The sequence below is a fragment of the Coturnix japonica genome, chromosome 19 (genome assembly GCF_001577835.2).
Source record: "Coturnix japonica isolate 7356 chromosome 19, Coturnix japonica 2.1, whole genome shotgun sequence".
Classification (NCBI taxonomy): domain Eukaryota; kingdom Metazoa; phylum Chordata; class Aves; order Galliformes; family Phasianidae; genus Coturnix; species Coturnix japonica.
This window is the reverse complement of record NC_029534.1, coordinates 531,261-551,465: the sequence shown is the minus strand read 5'-3', so window position 1 is coordinate 551,465 and position 20,205 is coordinate 531,261. Positions and strand designations below refer to the sequence as shown.

Sequence of the window (20,205 nt, the reverse complement as noted above, 5' to 3'; positions counted from 1 at the left end):
GGGGGAAGGAAGCAGCAGCAGTTGCTTGATTTCCTTGTTCAAACATCTGGATGCCCCACAACACAGAGGTGATGGGGCAGGAGGACCTCGCAGGGTTGGTCCAGGGGAAGGTGCAGAGCATTCACTTGGCTGCTGGGAAGGGAGATGTGGTGCTGGATGGAGCTTCAGCAGACACAGGGATAGCACGGCACAGGGAAGGAGCAGAGATTTCCTCTCCCTGCCCAGAAGCATTTCCTCCCACAGCAAGTGTTGCCAAAGGGTTGAAGGGAGCTCCAGAGCAACCGCCTGCAGATGGTGCCAGTGCTGGCGAGGGACCCAAAATAGGACATCAGAAAGGCACATCAGAGACTTCACTGCACTAAAATATCTCTGCCCTGGAAACGCTTGTGGGAAGGCTGGCTTTGGGTGGGTGTGGGTTTTTTTTTAAGGATGTGATCAAAATCACATGAAAAGAAGCAGAGCTGAGGGAAGGAAGACAGGCTGGAGCTGGTATCAGAGCTCGAGCACTGGGGTTTTCCTGCTGAGGATGCAAGCAGAGAGATGGGTGAGGGGCACCAGGCCAAGTCAGCTGCTCTGAGGTCACAGCAAACAGCTTGTCCAGCCGTCCTGGGCAGGGAACAGCCTGCAGAGCCACCACAACGAGCTCCAGGAGGCAAACTCATGCATCCAGAGAAACTGCAGCATTTCTCCATTCCTGTGTTGGCATCACGATGATTGATGTCAGTGAAGGTGACTTCAGGCTCCCTGAGTAGTGCTGGCACAGCCTCTTTTTGCTGTAGGGTGACAATGGGGTCATGGTACCCACAGCAGCTCCTGCCCCCTCAGGAACACTGCCCAAAGCAGCCCTGAAGAGTAGGACAAGAAGGGAGGTAACGACTTCCTGGCAGCAAAAAGAATGTAAGGAAAGAAAACCAACATGTCTTGGGTGGTGCAAACACAAGAGCTGGACTTAGCTCCCATCCAAGGAGTGCTAGGAGGGGAACTGTGCAGCTCAGCACAGTCGATCCAGAACATGCTTTAACCATCCATTGGATCCAGGAAGGGATGAAGAGGTTCCCTGAGCTCCTACGAGGTGAAGCAGGAGGTGGAGGAAGGAGGAGTCTGGTCACCCATCACCATCCTCCTGCGCCCACCCATGGAAGGGACACATGGGTGCAGACAAGCCAGGTCAGCTGTATTTATTGAGAACGTTTGTGGAGGGGTTAAAAATATTTCCACTAGCTCTATAGGAATTTATAAACCTAAACTCTGTATATCTTAATAAATGCGTCTATGGCCATCATGCAAAGGTAGGTTCTTCAGTAAGAAAATAGCGAGATAAAAAAGGAAAGCACTCATCCAGCCTGCAGGTCCCTGCTCAGGGGTGAGCTGACACAGGGACCCCTCAGGCTGTGGCCAAGGCAGGGACGCTGCTGGCATCATCCCTACTGCCACCCAGCCTGAGCCAGCCGAACTATAACATGGGGACTGTGGGGATGAGGCTGAAACCCATCCATGGGACACCAGAGAGGGTGGCCAAGGTGGGGAGGGGACACGTCCCCATGCCCCCAGCTCTGCATCCAGCCCTCAGGGCCACCACACTGCCTTACTGTCCCCTTTCTTCTTTCCCCATTGCCTGAGCGAAGCAGGGAGTTGGGGTGCACTGCCAGGAAGCAACACGGGTGGGGACATCATGGGGGACACAGTGTCATGATGGACAAGCAAGAAGCCAAAATGCCATCGGGGGACAAAGCTCTTGCTGAGGGTGGGGACAGTGATTATTGCTTTGTAGGGCCAACAAGGTAAGGGCAGGTCTCTGCTCACTACAGTTTGGGGTTGGAGGGATGGTGTTTGGGGGAGATGGTGATTTCCCCCCCAAGGTTCCTTGTGCACCAGCATGGGATGATCCCATGGGATGATGCTCCATGGGGAAAGGGAATGTGACAGGGCTGGACACCACTGAGCTTCTAAACCTCTTCTGCTGTCATGGGAGTCCCTTGCCAAGGGTGACCCATGGCCTCCAGGAGCCCCTATCTCGAGTGGTACAGACCCCAGTTTGTGAGGCTGGGACCAGTTCTCTCCTTCCCTCTTCCTTCACAGCACGGGTAAGCAGCCCCAGGTGACACAGGGACAAGATCACAAGCAGCAGGGCCATAGTGGCCTTTTGAAGATGCCCAGGAGGGGAGGGACATAGAGCCAAAGCCACAGGGACAACACTGCACCCATCCCAGGGGTTGCAGGAGGGGCTGGGACAGTGTCTGGGGGAACCCGGGAGGCGCACCCCATCCCCTCGCCATCCCCAAGTCCATAAGGCGATACTGCAGCAGCTTAAGGTGAGAGGTGTTGTTGGTATCGAGTCTCAGAGCTTGGCTGGGATGGAGCGTGATGTAAACATTTCTGATCCATGTGGGGCGTGGGCAGAGGAGTGGGGGGGTTAGTGGGTGTCCTTCATCTGCTTCTGGATCTTCTGCAGCATCTCCTGCATCCGCCGCAGCTGGAAGGGAGCAAAAAGGTGAACAGAGGGAAGGTGGCATCACCATGTGCTGCCCATGGCCACGTCATCCCCCCTGATCAAAGCTGCCAAGTCTGAACCACCAAGAGTTGCACAAACTATGATTTTCTTCCCCACCCTGTGTATCCTCTCACTGCAGGAGGGCTGGGGGCAGCACATGGGGGCAGCAGGGGGAGGAATGGAGGCTCAGTGCTCACCTCTTCATCCTTCTCCCGGATGAGCTTCTCCGTCTCTGAGTCCGGCACTGGGGGGATGACAGGGATGGGGAAATCCGTCCCGCTCTCCCGTGTCAGTTTGCTGCAGGGCAGAGAAAGGAGGTGAGGATGCTCCCATGCCCCCACCCCCAGACTCGAGCTGTCCCAGCTCACCAAACACCTCCAAGCCTCATGCAATATCACTGTCAACCTGGTGTCCCACAGCTGCTGGCAGTGCAGCTTTCCCAAAGCATCGCTGAGGACAGGCATTGCAGCACAGCACATCCCCCCCACGGCCACCCCATTAGGCAGGACTAGGGCAATCTGAGTCAATGGGTTCTGCCATGACAAGGGCACAGGGAGGGTCCACGTTGGGTGACACGTGGTGGGGCCATCACTGTCACTCACAGTGGTCACGCGTGCCACCAAGCACCAGCGACAAGCAGAGCAGTGACGGGTTCAGTGAAGCTGACACAGGCTACGTCTGCCCCAAGGCACTGGGGTAGGTGTGGGTGTGCACAGGCAAGGGCTGGCTGCGTCCTGAGCTGCTTTGGGAAACCACCACCCACTGTCACTGCTCCTCACTATGGGGGTTACTTTGGGATGGTCACTGGGGATGGCAGCAGGCATAGGCCAAGCAGTGTCAGCAGCCCAGGGGACCTGCCCCAGGGACCCTTCTAAAAGGAGTCAGTGGCTGCACCCTCCGATGGCTTCACCCCAGGATGAGGCGCTTTGCTTTGTGTGCCTTAGGATGGGGACAAAGTGGTGCAGTGCCCAGCGCACCCATCCCCATGGGCATCTTTGGCTGCTGGAGGTGGGTGCTTGGTGACAGTGGCACAGGGTATCCCTGCAACCTCACCTTGCCCAAATGAGTTGGGCGTCCCCAGTACATGGGCACAGCATCCTCCCATTAGTGTTGCACCACGGGCAACCAGATGCTGATCTGGGCAATGGGTGGGTGGCTGCAGGGTTGGCCCAGGAGCCCCCCCAGTGCTTTTGTGCACAGCCCTTGCCAGGCACAGAAGGACCAAGACAGCATTGGGTACCATCAAGCACTTTATAGAGGGGCAGGGGGATGCAGCAGTGGTGGCACAGGGGACGGGCACCTTCCCAGCTCAGTCTGCAGAGCAGTCGGAGCAGCACAGCCGCAGCGCCGAGGGCTGCCTCCTTCTCCCAGTGCACATGGAGAGACAAGCTTAGGGCACCCATGGCCATCACCAGTGACTGCCCCACAGCTAAGGACAAGGCCCCCCGCAGAGTCCCCACACCGTGCCAACCCACTGGGCACCCAAATTTTGGAGTGATAAAGGGCATGCAAGTGCCTTCAATCTAGCAACAACGGCAGAGCCTTGGCACCTGCTGCTCTGCCCCCAAAGCCCATAAACACAGGGTCCCCATCACCCCTCCAGCCACCAAGGCAAGGCCACCCACTGGGACAGGGCACCCCATAGACAACCCAAGGAGAGGAGGGGCTGCCCCCGCCCTCCCACAGCCCAGCCCCACTCCCAGGCCCGTACTTGCGGTTCCTCTCCTTCACCACCATGCGGGTCATGCTCTGGATGCACTGCGTGCGGTAGTTCTCATAGTGAGTCTCACGCGTCACGTCCTTCAGGTCCTGCATGTGGGTCCTCACCAGCATGGTGCGCAGCTTCACAAAGTCACAGTGAGACGGATTCTCCACTGAGGGGAGGAACCAGGGGTCAGGGGACCCCATAGGCAGCCACATGGGGACCAGATCATGGAGAAGGAGCGTGAGAAGCCCCCATCCCACAGTGACACGTCCTGGTGATGTTACCTTCCACGATGCCCCAGGGGTAGAGCCGCCCACGGATGCGCCGTCCCTTGGCTTCCACCACCGTGTTGCTGCCGATGACAGCGAAGGGGATGCTCTCCTGCAAGAGGATGGTCATAGAATAAGTGCAGGTCTTGGCCCTGCTGCTGTGGCCCACAGCCCTCCACCTGCATTTCTACGTCCATTTCCAGCACTGATACCCTGGAGCTCTGTCTATGGGGTGGCAGCATCACGGCATGGGTTTTCCTATCCCCATTCCTATCGCCATCTCCATTTCCATCCCCATCCCATCCCTTCCCCCCAAGTTGGAGGTGGCACCAGCAGGATCTCCATGGGATATCCAGCATCAATGAGGTGTAACATGGCTTCCTTAGCTCCAGCTCCCCTCCAGGACAAGGTGCCCCCACCCTGTGGGGCTCTGCCCAACGCACCTTCAGCGCTTGGTCCTGCTGCTTGAACTCCTCATCTTCATCAGAGTCGCATTCAGGAAACTGATAGATGCGGATCCCATAGTGGTCGATTTCCTCTCGGATCTGGAAGCACACAGACAGCGTATGGCAGGGCTCTGCCCCTCAGGAGGGGATGGGGCCACACACTCACAGATGTCCCACCACCCACAGAGAGACACGTCCTTGGGGTCTGTCACTGCTGGGAACACAGAATGCTCCAAACAGAGCCCAGGCAGGGGACTGGAAGAGCCAGCAGACAAGCGAAGCAGGAGGTGAGGGGGTAGTTTGGGGCAGAACCTCACCTTATTCTTCATCCGCTCCACCTCAGTGGGTGTCAGGGTGTCAGCCTTGGCCAGGACAGGCACGATGTTCACACGCTGGTGCAGCGCCCGCATGAACTCCACATCCAGGGGCCGGAGGCTGTGGGAAGCCCCATGAGCCCCGAGCTCTTCCCTGCCCCTCCGATTGCTGCTGCCAGCCCCAGGTGTGCAGGGGATGGGGGTACCCCTACCCGTGGCCAAAGGGTGAGATGAAATAGATGCAGCAGTGCACGCGGTTGTCCTGGATGTTCTTGCGATTGAGGCCGCTTTCATCGCGAAAGTACTGCTCGAACTGCTGGTCAATGTAGTCAGCCACTGGCTTCCAGCTGTGGGGACAGTGAGCTGGGAGGGAGGTGACCACCCCATGGCCCTTCCACAGCCCCAAAATCACCATCTCCAGGCTCAGCGCCTCTTCCTAGGGTCAGTATCATGACCCAAGGACAGCATAAGCCATGGCATCACTGAGCAACGGGGGAGTGCCCACACCCACATCCCCATCCCCACATCCCCATCCTTGGGGACATCCCATCCCCCTCCCCACGCTGGGGGTGCACCCTGTGTCGCACCACTCGGTGTTGTTGACAGCGTCACCGAAGCCCGGCGTGTCCACTATGGTCAGCTTCAGCTTGACACCCTTCTCCTCGATGTCCACCGCATGTTTGGTGATCTCCACCGTCTGCGTGATGCGCTCTGCAGGGATGGGAGACATGCAGGGGGTGGGGATGAGCAGGATGTGCCCACAGCCACAACAGCACTACACTCAGCACTGTCCCCATGAAGGGATGGCAGTGACACAAGGAGATATCACAGCCCCTGAGTCAGACCCAGCCTTTGGAGACAGGGGGACACTGCCAGGCTGCCTCCATGTCCTGGTCACCATGGGCACCAAACCCAGGCACATCGTGGGTGCTTTGTGTCCCTCATGCTGTGTCCTTACATCCCGTGTCCCCGAGGATGCTACCATTGTGTGCAGCCATGCATGCATTCACCGAGGCTGCACATCACTCCTAGCAACCAACAGAAATCCAATAACTCTGCTGGATCCCGGGGATCAGGACCGTATTTCAATTCACGAGGACACGTGGCACTGCGCCCCAGACCTGACTGTCCCCAGCACCCTGCGAGCCCCAACAAGACCAGCTTTGTTCTGCCATTGCTCTGGGACAAACCCATGCCAGGGGACCCCGCTGCCTTGGCAGAGCCCCACGCCTGCTTCCCCCTTTAGGGAAAGCCCAGAAGTGACAAACGTGGGTGTAGGGGACCGGAGGAGCCCAGCTGGGATGGAGAGGAGCTGCCAGCTCCGAGGGTCATAGCTGGAGATGGTTCCCCAGACCCATCCGTGCCCCCTCCTTGCTGCCCTACCTTCAGCATTGAGAAGCTTGCGGTCCCTGTACATGTCTGTCAGGAAGAGGCTGTTGACAAGGGTGGATTTGCCCAGTCCAGATTCCCCTGCAATGACAGGGAGTGGTGAGGGGACACTCAGGTCACTGTCCCCACTCTGGCCACCACACTTTCTCCTACCTGCCACCATCAGTGTGAAGTCAAAGCCCTTCTTCACAGATTTCCGGTGGACCTGGTTGGGAAGCGTGGCGAAGCCCACATACTCCTTGTCATCCTGCAGGCAGAGGGTACAATGTGCTCCCTATGGAGCTGTGCCCCCCGAGAAGGTCCCATGGGGTCCCACGGGTTGGGCACACACCTCATGGTGACCCCTCCATCCCCTCTACCACCCCTGCTCCCCAGGGGCCCACCACACCTCAGAGGAGTCGTAGGGGTCCAGTTGCCCCCAGGGGCTGCGCGGCCGTGAGGGGCTGGGCGGCGGGGGGGCCATGATGTGCTGCTGGGTGTCCAAGGGCCGGGGACGAGAGAAGGACCTCAAGTCGTGCTCATCGGTGGGCTCCTCACCGGGGGCCCTCCCGCACAGGGGGTGGCCGGAGTCCCACCGGCCCTCAGGGGGCTCCACTTTGCGGGGGCTGTCGGCAGGAGGGCAGTCCCTGAGGAACTGGGTGAGCTCAGCCTCTTCTGAGTCCTCCTTCAGGAAGCGCTTGATCTGGGGGGGAAGGGACAAGGAGAGAGGGGTCGGCTGTGGCAGCAGTGCCATGCCATGATGGCACCACAGTGGCACCACATTGTGATGGCTCTATGCTATGGGAGCCTCACATCAATACAACATCAGAACCCCAGGTCTCCACTATCAGCCTCATGCACCCCAAGGCAGGGACACCTTGGGGACAAAAGAAAGGGACAAGAGTGCCAGCCCCAGGACAGGTTTGGGGTCAGAGCAGGGACAGCATAGTGCCATGCAGCAGAGCAATGTGGGTGCTTACAGCTTGCTGCATCGGGAGGTCGGCCGGCTCCTGGCACTCCTGAGGACACGGGTGGGGGCTGTCCCCCCTGGCCCTGGGAGGGCCCTGGGCACCCCCACGTTCCTTGGGGTCTTCTGGCAGAACCCCCATGTGTGGCTGTGAGGGAAATGTGCACCAAGGGACGGAGGGTGAGAGCAACAAGAGAGATGAGAGGTGACAGCCCTGGAGCTAAGGGGGACCTCTGGGGGTGGAGGAGTTTGTGCGTGGATCCCCATGGGATCCCTGGTCCTATAAGGTAGACTCCAATAGAGGACATGAAGGGCCTTGGAAGCTCATACTCCGCAGGATGGCACCTTGTGGTCTCAAGGTGACAGCCCACCATGGAACACACATCCCCCCTCCCATGTCCTATGTCCCTGCCCGAGGCGAGGCAAAGCATGCTGAGTTATTAGGCTGGAAACGAGGTCACACCACTGCCGGGCTGCAGTGTGTGCACTCAGCTGTCCCACACTGCCCAGCACCCCCCCACAGCCACAGCAGTGTCCCCATTGGGGGGCTGGATGACCCCTGCAGTGCCCTCCCCCACCATCCCCAGCATGTCAGCAGCACTCAGTATGTCCCTACAAACGCAGCATCCTCACCCTGATCAGTGCACTCAGGGCACGCTGCCCACCTGGGGACCACACAGGGACAGGTGACAGTGCCCCCTGTCCCAAACAACTCCCATCTCCACTGTCCCAGTGACCCCTGGGGGTCCCCTCCCCAACACACAGCTCTGTAATGCTATGAGGGGCTGCTCTGCATCCACGGGGACCCTGCAGCGAGCATGTCCCCAGGCAGGGATGTCTTGGCAACAGAGCTGCTTGCCCCAGCTCCCTCCAGCCAGGTGAGGGCTCCCACTGTGCCCCCCACCCATGTCTGCCCCCTCTACCCCCCATACCTCCTGCAGAGGCTGCAGCTCAGGGCAGGTGGCCATGGCCCGGCCGCTGTCACTCGTGGCGGGGAGATGCTGCGAGTGGCACGGGCTGCGCCCAGGCTCAGGGAGGGACAGGAGGAGCATTAGCATAACTCCACCCTGCGTGGGCACCCAGCACCCTCAGCACCGAGGCACGGCTCTGGGGGAGGTGCAGGAGCAGCACAAGGGCACAGGGGAGCACCGGGATATGGGGAGAAGAGTGAGGCCAGCTGTGGGGCAGGAGAGCAGCTCTGGGGGTGGCAAGGGTCATAAAGCATCACTGGCCAAGACAGTGGGTGGATGGGAAGAAAATTGGGCTGCCTGTCTGCCAGGCTGAGCGGGACATCCATCTCAAAAGCAGCACCTCCATTCCAAACACCTCCATCCAGCTCTGCTGCCCACCTCATCCTCAGGGGTTAACCCGAGCGCTCACAGGGCCCCCGCAGGGCAGCAGCACGAGCTGTCAGGGCTGGGGTCTGCTCCCATCAGCCCGACACTGATTTGCCTTGATGCATGTCGAGATGCATTGGGCGCGGGGCTGGGCACGCTTTGCTTGCCTGGCTTAGCTGGGAAAGTGCTAAAAAGCCCCAAAGCACCAGGGGGGGCAGAGGGGGGAGAGCTGAACCATGGGGTTGTAGGTGCAGAGGGACCCAGCAGGGACTGATGCATCCCATAACACAGAGCTGCTTCATGGGACCTCACGCTGAGCCCCAGCAGCATCATCAGCACAAGGCCCTGACTATCCCACCTGTGAACAGGGATTTACAGGGCAGCTCCATGCCCTGTAAGCGGATTACACACCCCGCTGCACACACTGGCAGCTCCAGCGAGGCGGCATTTACTGCTTCGTCCCCACCTGCCACCACGCATCGCACCTTCCTGCAGGTGACAGCTCGAGGGCTGTGAGGGGGGAGGCTGCAGGGGCACTGGGGCAGCAAAATCCCTGCTGGGAGAGACACCGTGAGCCTCCCCACGCCTGGCTGCTCCCCTCAGCCTTCCCGGGCTGCTGCGGGGATGTTCTGCACCCAGGATGTGGGCACCCCCTGACCCACACTGCACTCTACCCCTGCATCTCACCTAGAGGTGGCATCCAACCATGGCACAGCCCTGCACTCACTGTTCCCCACATCATAACTTCACTAACACCCTTGTCCCCGTGCTGCCTGCCAGTCCTCTCACCCCGCATCCACATCCACTGTGCTCCTTGCAAACTGCAAGAAGCTTCCCCGTAACCCATCCGCACAGCTTCCCCACTCCCCTTAAGTGCAGTCATCCACGGAGCAGCCCTGAAGGCTCAACTATCCCTGCGTCCCTCCCCAGTGCTGTGCTGCAGCCACGCGTTGCTGAGCTGTGCTGGGAGCTCCCAGCTGCCACCAATATCCTAAAATCAGAATTTCTCACTTCCAGCTCTCACCTCCCACCCCATCGGTGGTGGTTCTGATGGAAAACCCATCCTCAAGCTGCATCTGTCACACTTGGACAGCCCGGAGAGGCGGCGATGGGGCTAAGAGCAATTCCAGGGCTGGGACTCGCTTTGGTCACGGGAAACACAGGTGAGGAGCAGGGCGGAGGGTCGGGCAGTGGGATGGTGCCCAGCTCCGGGCAGGGTGATGGCATCGGGCGGAGGAGAAGCTCCTTCCCACGCATCCCCCAGCTCAGCCCTTCCCCCGGGGCATCTTTCCAGAGCCGCAGGAATGAGCGGGCCGGGAGCGCAGGGCAGCCCGGCGGTGCCGCAGCCTGGAGGTGACACTGGGATCCACCCGGGCTGGAAGCAGCGCAGCGCTCCGCTACGGATCGCTAATCGCACCGCAGCACGGAGCGGGGGGAGGCGAGCAGGAGTACTGAGAGCGCCCAGAGCGCAAAGCGGCCCCGACGTGACCGGCAGCGGATGGCCCAGCAACGGGGACGGGGCGTCCCTCGGCTCCGTCCGCCCTCCCGGCCCATCCGGCATCGTTCGGGGAGGGCTCCCCGCGGGACCGCCGAGCTCCTCCGGCCGCTCTTCCCTTCCCTTCCCTTCCCTTCTCACTCCCCGCGTCCCGCACCGCAGGAATGCGCCGCTCCGGTTCCCACGGTGGCCGCAGCGCTGTCCCCACCCGTCCCGGTGCCCTACGGACTGCAGCCCTAACCCTAACCCTAACCCTAACCCTAACCCTAACCCTAACCCCATCCCAGGCACGGTTTCCCTACGGGGACCGCAGCGGGCCGGAGGAGCGGTGCCACCGGTGCGGGACGCGGGGCTCCAGTGGAGGGACCTGGAGGGACCGGTCGGGGCCGCGGCTCCGGGGGTGACCGAGGGGTGTCAGAGCGGTGACAGAGGGCGGTCTGTGCTGGGGCAGCCGCTGCCCGCCCCGACCCGGGGGTTCCGCAGATACCGGGGTGCAGGTGGAACTGTTGGGGGGTCCCGCCTCGATGACACGGCGAGGAGCAGCCTCACATCTCCCGTGCTCCTCCCGTGGTTGTCAGGTCCGGCCGGGCGGCCCCTTTCCCACCTCCCCCCCCCCGCCCCTCTGCGGCACCGGATGGCCCGGCCCGGCCCGGTCCGCTCCGCCCCGCGGCACCGTCACCTTCACTGAGGGCACCGGGATGCGGCAGCGCCGAGATGCGGCGATCCCACGTCCCGTGCTCCGTTCCCTCCCCACGCCGCTCTCCTTACCATGGCTGCGGCCCGCGTGGGGCGGGCGCCGACCGGGAGCGGCGGCTGAGAGCGGCACGGCCGGGCCCCGCCGCCGGGATTAGCGGAACGGCAGCCGGCGGGGCGGAGCGGGGGCGGAGCGGGGCGGCACCGACGGCGGCATCACGGCTGGCACCGGTACCGGTGTCAACACGGGCATCCGTGCTGGCATCAACACCGGTGTTGGCGCTGCGTGCTGGCACAAGGCATCAGACACTGGTACCGGGTACATCCGTGCTCTGTGCACCGATGCCACGGACCGAGTGCTGGCACCGGTGCTGTGTGCTGTGTACCGGGCACAGGGCACCAGTGTGGGATCCCACTGAAGGGTGGTGGCACCAGTACTGGGTACAGAGCACCGGCACTGGCACCGGAGCCTGGTACTGGTGGGAGGGGGCAGCCCCAGCACCAGGAAGAGACTCAAGGAATTGGGAAACGATGCTGAGTGCTGCCAGCAGATACTTGGTACCAGTATAAACAGCGCTGCTGGGAGGCGCTGGGGAACACGCACAGCCCGCTCCAATTGCAGGGTACTGGGCACTGAGTACTGGGAACGTGAGCAACCCCTGTCCCCACCCATATGGGGCAGGGCAGGTAGATGAGGATGGATGCTTCAATCCTAATCCCTGCGGTCAGCGTTCCCTTCTGAGACACGGCTTTACTGGGGATTACCCGCCGTAATGCTGAGCCCTGCTGCCCGCTGCCCTTCAAGGAGCAGTTCCCCCTGGAGAGTGGAGCTGGGCACTGCTGTGATGAGCTGCCCGTGCTCAGCTGAACCTGTGGGTGATGTGCTCAGCCTCCAGCAATGGGATTTGGCCTCGCTGGAGGAGAACGATGCCTGGCTGTGTCAGAGGGATGTGGCCACAGAGCCGCAGCCTGGGCATTAAAAATAGAGCATTAAAAGCTGAAGGGATCAGCTGCAGAGCCGGGGGGGAGCAGGGGGGGATGCAGCAGGGCAAGGCCAGGCGATGTCGTGGCAGCTGGAGCCAAAGGGGGTCACGCTTTGCCCATGTGTGGGTGGGGAATTGCACTGGGTGTCCCCAGTGTGGCCACATAGCGGTGGGAGTGGAGCCTGTGGGATTTGTGTGCCCTTACTCCACGTGAGCAGGGCAGTGCCAGGCACAGCAGCCCCATTCCCAGCCCTGGAAATGCCACACTGACCCATTTTTTCTTGTCCAGGGGTGACACAGGAAGAGGAGCAGTGACACAGAGGGTGGGTGGTTGTCCCCAGGGCCCCCAGCAGCCCAAGTGTCCCATCCTGCCCAGCCCAGCTGGCAGCAGCTGGAAGGGAAGCCATGAGCCCAGGAGGGGCAGCTCTGTAATTACCATGGGAGGCCGAGTTATTTTGGGATGAGGCCACGTGCTGCCAAAGCTGTTCTTCCTCCAAACCCAAACAAGATGGAAAGAGCCCATCCCAGGATGTGGGGTGATTAACCCCTTCCCTGCCTGCTGCCCCCTGGCTGTCCCCAGGCAGTGGGTCCCCAGACTTATGCCATGGGTGGGAGGACCCTGGGGTGAGCTCTGTGCTACCCCCCCCAAGACCTCCTGTCCTACATCCCCTGGCACCAGCCCCAAAACCCCCCCCACAAGGGTCCTGACAATGCTGCCAGGCCATCACTTACCTCCTCATCTGGAGTCACAGCCGAGGAGGGGTCAGCACCAGAGCAGGCAGAGGATGGCACCGGGGTGGGAAGAAAAGAGATTTTTCATCAGCTGAGGTCTGCTGGGCTCTCTGGCTGTCCCCATGTCCCCCCAGCACATGTCAGTGCATGGCTCAGGGATACCCAAAAGACATATTTATATGGGCCCTACAAAAACTGCTGTGGGCACCTGCCTCACCTTTCAGGGTCCAGAAGAAATCAACCTTCTTGTCATTCATGACTGCAATGGGGAGGAAGGCTGTGAGCTGCAGCTCCCTGTGGCCATTGCTGTCCCCTCCAGCTGTGCCCCCAGGGAAGGGCAGAGGGGACGCAGATGTCCCTGGGTCACACATCACCATATTCCCTGTCTGCTCACCCCAACCACCCAAACTCACCCATGAAGTAGGTATTAAATTCGGTGGCCAGATCCATGTCCACCTTGCGCCCACCATCAGCTCCATGGATAAAGTTCTTGGAGCTGTTGTCCTGCAGCAGAGCAGTGGCAGGAGCTCTGTCACACACTGTCACATTGTCACGGAAGCCACCTCTACCTGTCGTGTCCTCTGAGATGGCATCCACATGCACAGGGCTGCTCTTGGAAGTGCCAGGCTCCATCACTGGGGTGACAGTGTGCTGTGGGTGCAGCAGGGGCCACCAAGCTGAGCTGCGACCTGGCTTGGGCAGAGCCCTGGTGGTGACATCCCAGGGCAAGGGGATGGTAGGGCAGTGCTGGGGACAACAGGCACAGGGGGCTTTGGGGAACCCAGGAGCAGGGTGTGGGTGCACAGACACAGTGCTGGCCTGGGTGCCCATGTCGCTGGTGGGAGGTGATGGCCGGGATGGTGCTGGGATCTGGCGTGTCGGCTGCTCAGCCCTGTGGTGCAGCACACACAGGTGCTCATTCTGCTCCCTGATGGGCTGGGCTGGAGGGGGCTGCGAGGACAAGGAGCCCTGCTCCGTGTGGTCCTGGTACCCTGAGAGTTGGGAAATGGATTTTTGCCCGAGGGGCCGTAGAGCTCTGCGGGGCGGTTTGGGGTTGGTGATGGTGCTGCGAGGCGGTGGTGGTGTTGGGGTGCAGAAGATGGGGTGCGTGGCACAGGGATCTTGTGACAGTTGGGTCCCCACATCAATCACGTGAGGTGACAAAGTCACCATGCAGGGCTCGGTCTGTGTCATTTTCTCCTTAAGGATGACTGTGGCCACCTGGGTGCCACGCGGAGGACATCCCCCACTTGGTGGCTCTGCCCGGGGCAGGTCTCTTAGTGTGAAGGTGACAGAGTGGCCACCCCTCCGCCCCTGCCCTGCTCCAGGCTGCAGGCAGCTGCCCACTGCCTGCTGCCTCTCACCCAGGGGACGTTGCAGGGCCACCACCAAGCGGCCTGATGGCATCGTCTGCCTGCCCATCCTGTCCTGCAGCCCATGGGGCGATTCAGGGACATGAGATGACATGGGCACCTTGCTATTGGGCTGGGGGATGGTGGCTGAGGGCCCCTGTAGGGTCACACTGTCTGGTGGCATCAGTGGGTTGGGGGCCATAGGGCTGTGTGGGCAGTGGCCAGAGATTAGATGAAATCTGTCCCCAAGGAGCAGGGCATGTGTGAGCCCCACGGTGCCTGTGTCCCGTTTCCAGAGGGGAGAAGTGGTACAGAATGATGTCACCAAGGGAGGTGTGACAAGGGTTCCAGGGGTTCCTTCATTGTGGGTGCAAGATCCAGAGTGCCCATGTGCTGCTCCTTGTCCCCTCCCTTGGAATCAAGGTCTTCTCCATCTAGGGCTCAAACCCTCCCCGGACAGGGATGCCCCAGTACCCAGGAACCCATCCCAGGGTGGTAGCACCTGGAGGATGATGGAGGTGACAGGGACCTCAGGGTCCACCTGGTCCCACCCTGCTCCAGCAGGGACCCCAGGGCTGGGGCAGCCCCATACGAGCACACGAGTCCCAAAGAGGCCGGGCAGCGAGCGGGGAAGGATTTATTGAAAGAGGGCCGGGGTACATCACAGTTTGAGTTCCCTTCCCGCCTCCGCAGAGGACGTCGCGTTGGACTTCCCGGGCAAAGTGCGCAGAGAGGCTTCACAGTTTCATCCTTCGGTAAAGCAGAACTGAGGCAGTGACAAATGGCAAAACTACGTCGTATGAAAAAATAATACAAACTCTTCTTTTTAAATATCTTACAGAAAATGAACCTGAATTAAGAGCATGAGAAGCACCACACGGCGTGGCCATCCCGGGGGGGACCGGAATGTCCCCACACCCACCAGGACCTGGCTCAGCCCTGGGGGGGTGCACGGCCCCCCAAGGGACACGGCGGTCACGGCGCAGTGGGGACATGTGGAGCGCAATGTGCCCATCCCTGTGGTGCCACCCCGGTTGTCCCCATTTGTGAGTATATGAGGACATCCGAAGAGGGGGATGGGGACAGCATCCCCCCACTGCTCGGGGGGAATAGGGATGCCCCTACTGTGCTGCAGTGCAAGTTCATGGAAACCCAAGGCACCTCCAGGCTGGGACAGCGGGACCCCCAGGTGTGCAGATGGGGGGGGCATGTGGTCACCGAGCGAACGCAGAGGGGACGTGTCCCCCCACCCCTCGCTCCTGGGGGGCCCTATGTACAGGGAGGGCCGTGCAGGCTGTGCAGTCTGGGGAGAGCCAGCTCCCGGGGACAGGGGGTGCTGGGGAGGCGAGGGGGCCAGCCCCAGGCCGGGGGAGATGCTGTGGGTTTAGAGGGGGTGCAGGTGGGGGGCTGTGTCGGGGAGCTCAGGGTGGGGGGGCAGCCCCCCGTCTCCCCGTCGGTGTGTCTCCCAGAAGGCGCAGGTGAGCTGCTCCAGCTGCGAGCTGAGCGGGAGGCGGATGTCCAGGTGCATGCGCAGCGTTTCCAGCCACTGCTCCAGCTTGCTGAAGGACGGCCTGCAGACAGACGGAGGGACACATGGCATGTCACCACCCCGCCATGCGAGCATCCCCCAGCACGACGCAGGGCGAGGGACACAGGGTGCTCACCGCTTCTCAGGGTCCAGGTCACAGCAGCAGACAGCGATGGGGAAGAAGCTGGGGGGGCAGGCAGGGGGACAGTAGCGCTCCAGGAAACCACGGACGTTGAGGCCGAAGTCGGTGGTGCGGGGCAGGTAGTCGGGGTCGGCACTGACCCGGCCGATGATCTGCGGGGAGGAGAGGGGTGCAGGGCTCAGCTCCAGCGGGTACGGCCGAGCAGCACCACGGACAGCGGCACGGCACCCACCTCGCACAGCACGATGCCGAAGGAGAAGATGTCCACCTTCTCATCGTAGCTCCTCCCTAAGGGAGAGATGGGTCAGGTCACTCTGTCCCCTCCCCACGTGTCCCCTGCCCCGGCCGTGCCCACCATTGATCATCTCGGGGGCCATCCAGTACGGGTTGCCCACCACCGTGTAGCGCTTCTTGCGGTCTGGCTTCTTCAGGTTCTGGAGGTGCTCGGGTTGGTTCTTCTCATCCACCATCAGCCGCGCCAGCCCAAAGTCGGCCACCACCACGCTCTTGTTCTGGGTGGAGGGGACGGGTGAGGTGTGGGGCCAGCAACATTGGGCCGGTCCCATTGCTGGGCCAGTGTGGGACAGCCATGGTGGGACTTACCTCCCGCACCAGGCAGTTGTGGGAGTTGAGGTCACGATGGATGATGTTCATGGAGTGCAGGTAAGCCTAGGGAGGCACACACTCAGCAGTGCTCCCACCATCAGCCCATCCAAGCCCACCCCACAGACACCCACATGCGTTGCTCACCATGCCAGCAGCAATGTCCTTGGCGAAGCTGACCCTCTGGCTCCAGGGGTAGTGGCTGTCCTGCGGGAAAGAGAAGACAGATGGGAGTCCTGCCATGGGCTGAGGGTGGTTGAGCTGCCCCCTGCCCACTCCCCCCACACTCACCATGCTCTTGATGAGGCCCCGCAAGGTGCCCCCCTTTATGTACTCAGTGATGAAGTTGAGCCGCTTCTCCTTGTAGAGCACTCCAATGAACTTCAGCACATTGGGGTGCTCCAGGCAGCGCATCACCTTCACCTGGGGACCACTGCACCATCAGCTCTGGGACACCCCAGGGTGACCATACTCATTGCCCTTGGTGGCAATGGTACAGAGCCAGGCAGCCACCAATGCTATGACCCAGCACCTCCCAAGTACCACTCCCAGCATCCTGCAAGGAGCAACCTTAGAATCTTTAATGTAGAAAAAGACCACTAAGATTCCCAAGTCCAACCCCAACTCACCCCACCCCCACCACGTCCACTGCCTACATCCCTCAGTGCCACATCCCCACAGCTCTGGAACACCTCCAGGGGCAGTGAGCCCACCACCTCCCTGGGCAGCCCATGCCAATACCTCACCACTCTATAGAGAAACTGTTCCAAACACCCAACCTGAGCCTCTCTTTAAACAGTGGCAGATTGCCCTGCCCCTTGTCCCCCCACCTGGGTACACAGGTGCCCCACTTGCCTCTTTGAGGAAGGTCCTCTGCGTCTCCTCATCAAAGCGGATCAGCTCCTTCATAACCATCACCTCTCCTGTTTCCCTGTGCGTCACCTGGCAGAGGGCAGGCACTCAGCACCTCCGGGATGCATCACTCACATCCCCACCCCACACAGCTAAGACCACCATGCTTATAACTCAAACATCATGGCAAAGCACTGCACCTTGATGGCCTGGCCGAAGCAGCCCTTGCCCAGCACCTCGCCGTGGATCAGGTCAGAGGGCCGGAAGATGCGGTGAGCGCGAGAGACGACACGCAGCGACTCGGAGCGGCCGATGTCCTTGCGCTGGGAAGCAGGTGAGCCCACCGAGCTGGAGCCTGGAGACTTGTCTGTGCTGCAGCTCCTCCTGTGGGACAGACAGATGTGTGGTCACTCTGGAGGCTGCGGATCGAGTGGGGGCACTTGGGGAGGTGTGGTGGCCTTACATGACAGCACGTTGGCGCATGGTGCCAAGGTCTCCATGGGGTACAGGGACTGGAGAGCGCAGGGGGCTGTGTGGGTCGGGCAGGGGGCCACAGGGCAGCACTGAGTCGCGGGGCAGGGGCTCATGGGGGTCGTGCTCAATGGTCAGCTGCAGCAGGCGGCTGGTCTCCTGGATCAGCAGGTCGATCTGGATGGAGAGCACACGGGGTGGCACAGGGCAAACCAAGAGACAAACACGCTGAGGAGCACAGGGGGAGCCTACCTCATCCAGTGGGACATGGCCAATGGGAGTGCCATTGATCTCCAGGATGCGGTCACCCACATGGATGGAGTTCTTCACATCAGGACTGATGCAGTCTGGGTCCACCCTGCAGGGCCAGCACACAACAGGGGGGTCAGCCCCACCCAACAGACAGATGAACCCAGTGCACCACTCCAAACTGTGCTGATAGTTGGGGACATGTGGACACAGTGCCACTCCTGCCTGATAGGGACATCCATCACCATGGGCCACCACAGGCAGATGGAATCCTACCCCATCCTTCACCGTCCCACCCCAAAAGCAGAACAGACCCAGCCATGGGGTGTGCCCTTGGTGCCAGGGTGCTGTGGGGATGGGATACGCACTCTCGAACGCGGACGGTGCGTGAGTGCTCAGCGCCGCAGCCCTGGGCACCGCAGTGCGGGTCGATGGAGACGGAGAAGCCACGTTTGCCATCGGAGCAGGCAGGGATGGAGACGAGGGTGACGGTGTGAGGGATGCGGGAGCCCGGAGAGTCAGGAAGGATCTGCTCGATGACCGGCGTCACCACCATCTGGTAATAGCAGTGCCCACTGCGGGGCAGGGCTGGGTGGGCACAGGGACGGGGGGAGCACGGGGATGCAAACCCCTACTGCCACCAGGACCTACCAGTACAGCTTGGAGCGCTCCACCAGCGCATAGGTGTCCCCATCCCCGATGAACGCACGGCAATTGAGGCAGCTGAAGCACTCAGGGTGGTACTTCTGCTCCCCGGCCACCTACAGACAGTGACATCACTCACTCCATCCCCTCGCCGTGCACCAGGGAACTCCAGCAGCCACAAAACCCACACAGGAACGGAAACCCCCGGCTGAGGGTCCCCCGAGCACCTCCCCCTTACCATGACCAGCCCTTTGGTGATCTGCTCAGCACAGCCGTGGCACAGCTCCCCATAACGCGCCCAGTAGTCCTTCTTGCAGTACAGCCGCCCATCCTTCTCATAGTACTGGTGGGACAGCGAGGCCCCGCACTCACCACACCTGAGGCACAGGGACACCGGGGGGTGTCAGCCCCATCTGGCTGCGAGCACCGTGACGTGTGTCAGCCCCCCCTCCAACGCTTCCTCCCTGGGGGTGTGTGGGAGGGTTGGGGATGGCATGAGACAGTGACAGTCACACCAAGGGACTGCAGCCCTGCCATGAGTCACAGCCCACTCGCCCCCGTGCTGTTCCCCTCTATGTGCACAGTGTGGGCATGGCAATAAGCAGCTCCATCACCCCCCCCCCCCTTCAGAATCTGAGGGGACAGCAGTGGGGGTGTGTTGAATTAAAGGGGCTTATTGGGGAGTTATTAGTGGGGTGCAGTGATTGAGGAGGATGCAGAGGGGCAGGGTGTTATGGGCAGCAGTGAGGGGGGGTCAGGAGGGTGTGAGAGTGGGGGGGGCACTGAATTATGGGAGGGGGGCTGAGATGAACAAGGGGCAGTGAATTGGAGCCCTGCAGGAGGGCTGTGATGTGGGGCTGTGTCAGGCTGTGGGTCCCACACCGCAGCCCCCCCCTCTGTTCTCTCCGGGGTGGTGCCGGTGGATCCCCCCCCCCATCCAACAGACGTGACGTCACGGTTCGGAGTTTCCCCACCCCATGACGTCACGAGGACTCCACCGCTCCGCGCCACCCGGGGGGGGGCTGCAGCCAATGGGGAGCGGCGCCTCGGACACGCCCCCTTAACCCTTTCATTGCCGCCGCCCTCCCGTTGGACCCGACGGGGCGGCCGCGGTGCTCGGTGGGGACCGACGGGGGGGACACGAACGGGCACCGAACAGCACCGGCAGGCGGGGGGTGCCGCGCTCCGCTCCCTTCCTGTGCCACAGGCTCCCATAGAGCGCTCCTTTACATCCACAACTTCCCCCCGGCAGCAGGAGCAGCAGCCGGCACCGCAATGTGTCAACGGGGGACGGCAGAGCACGAAGTGCAGCGGGAAGAGGAGGAGGAGAAGGAGGAGGAGAGGCCGAAGGCTCCTGCAGGCGGCCATGGGCCTCCGGAAGCCCGGGGAGGAGCGGGGGGGGGGAGGCCGGATCCAGCAACCACACAGGACAAGTTTCATGGGGGTGATCGACCTGAGCGTCCATAACTCCCTCTGTCCGTCCATCCACCCATCCCAGAGCACCCCGGATGTGGAGCAGCACCCCATGGAGTGAGCTGAGGACACGAGCAGCCCCATCACATC

General features: G+C 61.5%; 2 protein-coding genes across 9 annotated transcripts in view; both read right to left on the bottom strand.

Annotated features, from left to right (window-relative positions):
• Positions 1–1,153: 1,153 nt before the first annotated feature.
• SEPTIN4 (septin 4) lies at positions 1,154–14,452 on the bottom strand. 8 transcript variants are annotated; one of them, XM_015880795.1, is made up of 14 exons: positions 13,214–14,452; positions 13,018–13,119; positions 12,801–12,808; positions 7,003–7,296; positions 6,768–6,861; positions 6,609–6,695; positions 5,813–5,936; positions 5,438–5,572; positions 5,229–5,346; positions 4,909–5,010; positions 4,481–4,577; positions 4,203–4,365; positions 2,689–2,788; positions 1,154–2,473 (listed from the first exon to the last, which is right to left on the bottom strand). In XM_015880795.1, the coding sequence occupies exons 1-14, from the start codon at positions 14,352–14,354 to the stop codon at positions 2,414–2,416; spliced, it is 2,625 nt and encodes an 874-aa protein (XP_015736281.1). In that variant the 5' UTR covers positions 14,355–14,452; the 3' UTR covers positions 1,154–2,413. The 8 variants fall into 8 exon arrangements, with proteins under 8 accessions (XP_015736281.1, XP_015736282.1, XP_015736284.1 ...); XM_015880796.1 differs by having other exon boundaries at positions 13,018–13,059; XM_015880798.1 differs by having other exon boundaries at positions 13,018–13,059; positions 13,370–14,452.
• A 320-nt stretch (positions 14,453–14,772) lies between these two features.
• Positions 14,773–20,205, bottom strand: part of LIMK1 (LIM domain kinase 1) — an 8,091-nt gene continuing 2,658 nt past the window's right edge. The window contains exons 3-16 of the mRNA XM_015880805.2: positions 18,881–19,019; positions 18,649–18,758; positions 18,366–18,572; positions 18,001–18,106; positions 17,741–17,925; positions 17,478–17,661; positions 17,281–17,367; positions 16,717–16,848; positions 16,573–16,632; positions 16,426–16,491; positions 16,178–16,334; positions 16,055–16,110; positions 15,817–15,974; positions 14,773–15,723 (exon numbers count right to left, since the gene is read on the bottom strand). Of these exons, the coding sequence (XP_015736291.1) occupies positions 15,537–15,723; positions 15,817–15,974; positions 16,055–16,110; positions 16,178–16,334; positions 16,426–16,491; positions 16,573–16,632; positions 16,717–16,848; positions 17,281–17,367; positions 17,478–17,661; positions 17,741–17,925; positions 18,001–18,106; positions 18,366–18,572; positions 18,649–18,758; positions 18,881–19,019 (1,834 nt within the window). The 3' untranslated portion in view covers positions 14,773–15,536. The remainder of the gene's footprint in view (positions 15,724–15,816; positions 15,975–16,054; positions 16,111–16,177; positions 16,335–16,425; positions 16,492–16,572; positions 16,633–16,716; positions 16,849–17,280; positions 17,368–17,477; positions 17,662–17,740; positions 17,926–18,000; positions 18,107–18,365; positions 18,573–18,648; positions 18,759–18,880; positions 19,020–20,205) is intronic.

What these genes read in the sequence shown, in the direction of transcription:
- SEPTIN4 (XM_015880795.1), bottom strand. Translation starts at nt 14,354, where the DNA reads ATGGCCCCCAACCCACTGATGCCACCAGACAGTGTGACCCTACAGGGG. An exon ending in ACCCCTACGACTCCTCTGAG is followed by an intron (nt 6,862 to 7,002) that starts GTGTGGTGGGCC and finishes CTCTGCCTGCAG; the next exon opens with GATGACAAGGAGTATGTGGG. An exon ending in GTGAAGGAGAGGAACCGCAA is followed by an intron (nt 2,789 to 4,202) that starts GTACGGGCCTGG and finishes TCTGCCCTGCAG; the next exon opens with CAAACTGACACGGGAGAGCG.